Genomic DNA, 6,000 nt, shown 5'->3' with positions numbered 1-6,000 from the left:
CGAGCGCCCGGGACACCACCCACAGCTCTCAAGCACGCGTCGCGCGCCCCCGCGCTCTCCTCTCCCCGTGTCAGCTCCCCCACCCGGTGCTCCACTCAGCTCTCCCCCCCGGAGCTCCGCTCAGCTCTCCCCCCCTGGTGCTCCGCTCAGCTCCCCCCCGGTGCTCCGCTCACCTCCCCCCCGGTGCTCCACTCACCTCCCCCCCGGTGCTCCACTCACCTCCCCCTCGGTGCTCCACTCACCTCCCCCCCGGTGCTCCGACAGGCAGTGGACACGCGGCATCTAAGATGGCGGCGCCTGGAAGGACCCCCTTCCTCCCTCGCGGAGTAAGATGGCGGCGAACGGGAGAGGTGACGTGTGTGTGTGTGTCACTGTGTGTGTGTGTGTCACTGTGTGTGTGTCTGTGTGTGTGTGACACTGTGTGTGGGGGGGGGAAACTGTGTGTGTGTGTGTGTGGGACACTGTGTGTGTGTGTGTGTGTGTGTGTGTTACACTGCCTCTTACTCCTGTCTGTGTGTGTGTGTGTGTGACACTGTGTGTGTGTGTGACAGTCTGTGGTGGGGGCCGGGGGGTGATGTGGTGGGGGCCGGGGGGTGATGCAGGGGAGGGGGGGGGGCAGTAATGTGAGGTGCAATGGGGGGGTCATGTGAGGTGCAAGGGGCGGAGAGTGATGTGATGTGCAAGGCGGGGGACACTGATGTGGGGGCCAGGAGGGGTGGAGAGTGATGTGGGGTGCAGGGAGGGGAGACCGCAGATGTGAAGGAGGGGGGGGGGACGGAGCTGTGAAGAGGGGGGGGCGGAGCTGTGAAGGGGAATGGAGTTGTGAACGTGGGGGCCAGCCAGCTGTGAAGGGGGATAAATCACGGGCAACGCCGGGTATATCAGCTAGTTAACAATATATATCACAATTTATCACTAAATGTACACAATAATATATGTTTTTGTACCTTGATAGTGCACTTTATTTATTTAAGTTTGGGGACTCACGACCAACACTACACAATTCCTTTAACTTTAGCACACTTTTATTTCACTTTATGCGTGTGAGAACCAAAATACACATTGTAAATTACTAAAGGCTTTACTGTCAAATTGGTCTTATTTATATATAGGACCAATTTGATACGCTTATCTGAATATAGGTTTTAAGATAAAAATTGTGCTAAATAAAATAAAATACACATCAGTGGAGGTGAAGTTTGACCTCTTTTAGGAAAAATAAGGCTCTGTTTAAGAGGTTGAGTGCAAGCATTATAGGGATTACTTTCCTCCCTTTTTTTCACCATTTTGCTGAATGGATAAGACTCACTGTAGTTGCTTCCTCTCATACAGAGGTAAAAGGAAGGGTTCACAGTTTTAGTGTTAGAACCTGCACTAATTTGGTTATACCTTGACGTTGGTATGCAGGTTGGCCAAAGGGTTTAACTAAGTAACCAAGTAATTACTATTATTATTGAAGTATTTAAACTTTCTACTTATTACCATATGTTTTGTCAATTTGATGTAGCATTGGACCTCTGTCTATTGTAGTAAAATCACTACCAATATTAAAAGAAGCATAATTATTTGTCATATTTTTTGTGCACCCTGAAATGTTGTGTGCTTGGAGTCTTTTGCAATAAATATACAACACACTGAAGGTTTGAGAATCTGTATTCGTTGTGCAGCGGAGAAAAATGTGAGACACACACACACACACACACACACACACACACACACACACACACACACACACACACACACACACACACACACACACACACACACACACACACACACACACACACACACACACACACACACACACACACACACACACACACACACACACACACACACACACACACACACACACACACACACACACACGTTTTTAATCTATTGTCATTTTAAATCGTTAAACTGCAAACCGGAAGTCTGAATTCTACACATCCCTCCTCCTCCGGAAATGACATTTCCCCATTCATATTGGCTCTGTATCGGCAGTGGTGAGCAACCATCCAATGAGAAGCCGGCGAGAGGTTAGCGGCGACTGAGAACTCCCTGCCTGGTGCTGTCACTCAGAACTTAACTACGCAGTTGCTTTTGACTGTCGCGGCCGCCATTTTGTGAGCGAGCGTCGGGTGGCTTTGTATCAGAGGAGCCGCGGCCGGTCCGCACTCACACAGTGACTTCCTCACTGCGGCTCGAGGCTGCTAAGGAGGGGAAGGGGGAAGCAGGCTGTGTGAGCTGCTCTGTGAGAGCCAGGAGGCGGGAATCCGAGGCTCAGGGGGAGGGCGCCATCTTATAGTTGAGGGAAGAAGTCGCCTAACAAGTTGCAAAGCGGGTAAACCGCAGCAACCTAACTCATTGCAGGGGGTTATATGGGTATAATATATCGTGTGTGAGGTGATGTCGTTCTCGTGACTGAAGGAGACTAAATTATTGACACTTGTAATTAGAGGGGTTTGCACAGGAATAAAAGAGGTCGAGTTTATAATTGATAATAAACGTGAGCCCTCCTGTCTTTGTAATCCCCTATATGTGTATTCACATATTAGGGGGAGTAACTGAAGCTTATCTTCTAAAGATATTGATAGCTGAAATACAGGAAAAGACACACATGTAAAGATTGGGACTAAAACCATAGTTATAACTAGGAGCAGCATCTGAAGTGGGCACCAAGTAATATATATATATATATATATTTATTGGTGGTTGAGTAAATAATTCCCCAGAGCTCAGGATAAGACATCTCCCCTGTCCCTCAACCATGTCTAACTACCACCAACTTGTGCTGGAACAAACTGATGACATCTCATCCAATCAGTGGTAAGTATTCGTTTGTCGTCCAGGAATGAAAGGTTAAAGGTCCCCGATAACTTCAACGTTACTGTGGGTTGAAAAAAAAAAAGATTCATTATCGTTACTCTACTTTTCCTTGACATATCTTTTGTGTGGACACAGTGAATCGGGGTGATCATTGTCATGCAAGTTTCCCCAAAATATTGTTGATAGCCTGATTATATTTGTATGCACAATTCAAAAATCATATCGTACTGTGTACGTCGATTCCCAAATACGTTCATTTCAATGATTCAGATTTTCTTTTGTGATACATTAGACATCATTATGACACACAATCCTAGATAATTAAGTGCGTTAGTGGCAAACCCCAGTGGATCAGGTTATGAATCTGCAAATAAGCATTTCTAGAGTGTACTTCCTAGAATCTGGGATCACTTGACGGGATGGAGTCAGCGAATGGAAATTACAAGTTGGGACTTTCATTTAGAGACGGGCAATCTGTTTTCAGTTGCTTTATCATTTTGATTGTCTTTTTTCCTTTTAGATATAGATGCACAATTCTTGACAATTTGATGCCCATTTCAGCCTCCAGCTTTATTCCTACCAGTGTCCAAAAATGGAATTTAAAATGGCTTTTGGGCCCCACCTCCTTCCTTAGTGAAAACATTGAACTTCAGAATTCCTGATCAGAGACGTGTAGGGGGAAGAGATTCCAAGCTACAGGGAGGCAGTCCTGCGCTTTCTGCTGGAGGTGAAACGGGTAGCAACGGTTGGCTTGTGGTCACTCTATAGCAGGGATCTTCAATTAGTTTTCCAAGAAGACCAAATCAGAAAACAGAAATAGAAGAGCCGCAAACGTATGATATTGTAATTATAGATACATTTAAAAACTTTGGAATGATGATATTTTGACATTTTGCAAACATTTATCATATCTGTACTATATACAGGCATACCCCGCATTAACGTACGTAATGGGACTGGAGCACGTATGTAAAGCGAAAATGTATTTAAAGTGAAGCACTTCCTTTTTTCCACTTATTGATGCATGTACTGTACTGCAATTGTCATATACGTGCATAACTGATGTAAATAACGCATTTGCAACAGGTTCTATAGTCTCCCCGCTTGCGCACAGCTTCGGTACAGGTAGGGAGCCGGTATTGCTATTCAGGACGTGCTGACAGGCGCATGCGTGAACTGCCGTTTGCCTATTGGGCGACGTGTACTTACTCGCGAGTGTACTTAAAGTGAGTGTCCTTAAAGCGGGGTATGCCTGTACAGTGTGTGTGTGTGTATATATATATATATATATATATATATATATATATATAGATGTAGAAATATCTGTACCTTGTTAGCTAAGTGTCATAATTAAAAAAGAATACTCGATACCAGTCTGTGGCTAACTAAATGCGTTTATTTGCACAAATAAAAGCATTTAGTTAGCCACAGAGTGGTATCAAGTATTTGTTTTTGAATATATATATATATATATATATATTTCATCAGTTAAGGTAATATATATATATATATATTATATCAAAAATTACATTACCTTAACTGATGAGAGAATTTTAGTGTGAAACATTTCACTTTACTCCTGCTAACTTCAAACTAGTTTCTTGGACAGCTGAGAATTCAAGGCACATGTGCCCCAGTTGGAAGAGCCCTGCTCTACAGACTCTGATAGTTTAATGAGATATTAAGAAGACCATTATACAGGAAACTAATTAAAAGTTTGGTGTAACAGGGACTTATCACTGTTTGAGAGAAACTGTCTCTAAATCCAGCAGTGTTTATTTATAAAAAATATTTTACCAGGAAGTAATACATTGAGTTGCCTCTCGTTTTCAAGTATGTCCTGGGCACATAGTTAGAATAAATACAGGGGTTACATTAAAAGAACAGTGTTATACAGTCAATTCATGGACAGATAGTTAGAAAATTGGGGACAGAGGATAAAGGGCTTGTGAGTTTCAGATTTGAAATAGAGCAGCTTTAACATCACTTTAACATCAGAAAACGTCTCACACCCTTTTGCTGCCCTTCTGCTGTGCCAAAGGCTATCCGCCTTTGGGGCAATGCATCTACACTGGGGTGGTTGAGATTCAATGCAGCTGTGAACACAAATTCTTTGTGTCCTCTTGGCTCATTAACATTCCAGTGGGTGGGGTTGACGTTCCACAAAGTACAAGCAAATGTTAACCCTTAGCACGCTGGTCCTGTGCAGAGGGGAGCAGCTCATGGGGAGCCCCATCAGGCTGTCTGCCTATGGGGCAACGCATATGTACACTGGTTAATTGCACAGGCAATCAACCAGACTCCACCTGGTTGATTAGGACTGTTAGAAAAAGCCTGATCTAAGAAACAGGAAGGCGATTTCCTTGGCCCACAACTGGGCTGACCAGAGGAAAAGATGTCTTGATGCACACAGAAGGACTATGCTAACAGCAAGACAATGGGACAAGACCTCTATACCTGGACACAAACATCGCCCTTGCACACAAGGGTGCTGACCTAGGAGAGCAGAGAGGCCTTCCCCTACAGCTACAAGAACAGGTAAGAGACTTTCTTGTTGGACTGTTGTGTGTGTGTTTGGGGTGGTAATTAGCTTAGCTAACCACCCAGTTAGAGAGGGATGGAGTAAAGGTGTAGATATTCTCCAAAGCGGAGTAGGCCTTTATTTTGTTTATTTGTTATGTTTTGCCGTGTTAAAGGAACAGGCGCAATAAAGCCTTATTTTAGTTTCACCTTAAAAACGGTCTCCATTGCATACCTCTGCACACATCTCTAACATAGAAGTGGGATGAGAGGTGGCCCTTAAAGTTCAAAGGGGCCCCGGGGACTGCCTGTGAAAATGTCTGTGCTTTTGCCTGCAAAAGTTCCTGCAACAGTCTGAGCAGCAAAACACGTGCAGAAGTGAGCAGAATTAAAGGGCTACACATCCAGGCAAGTAAACTACACTGCACTGGAGAAAGCCACAACGCCACAGTTTGACTGGAAGGACTGCGACAGACGGTGTCCCACACAAGATACTGGTGCTGTGATCAGAGTCTACCCCACTACTTGTGGAGAAAAAAACCCTGGGAATTGAAAATGGCTGCCCAGCTGAAGTCAAATACAGACTGCAAGAATGGGGGAAGAAAATGTGTTCCTGGTGTAAAGAGCCCAGCCAAAAGGGCAGCAGCCAGAGGAATATTTTTTTCAAAA

At 44.5% G+C, this 6,000-nt stretch overlaps 1 protein-coding gene across 3 annotated transcripts in view; it reads left to right on the top strand.

Moving 5' to 3' along the window:
• The first annotated feature begins 1,998 nt into the window (after positions 1 to 1,998).
• LOC142490480 (uncharacterized) overlaps positions 1,999 to 6,000 on the top strand; it is a 30,704-nt gene continuing 26,702 nt past the window's right edge. Inside the window, exons 1-2 of one of the 3 annotated variants that reach the window (XM_075592832.1) lie at positions 1,999 to 2,811; positions 3,332 to 3,644. Coding sequence is in view for 2 of the 3 variants with exons in the window: in XM_075592830.1 (XP_075448945.1) it covers positions 2,753 to 2,811 (59 nt within the window). In the remaining variant the exon portion in view is untranslated. The remainder of the gene's footprint in view (positions 2,812 to 3,331; positions 3,645 to 6,000) is intronic. The other 2 variants (XM_075592830.1, XM_075592831.1) reach the window with 2 other exon arrangements.

Source organism: Ascaphus truei, chromosome 3 (assembly GCF_040206685.1).
Source record: "Ascaphus truei isolate aAscTru1 chromosome 3, aAscTru1.hap1, whole genome shotgun sequence".
Taxonomy (NCBI): Eukaryota; Metazoa; Chordata; class Amphibia; order Anura; family Ascaphidae; genus Ascaphus; species Ascaphus truei.
This window is presented reverse-complemented; position numbering and strand designations above follow the sequence as displayed.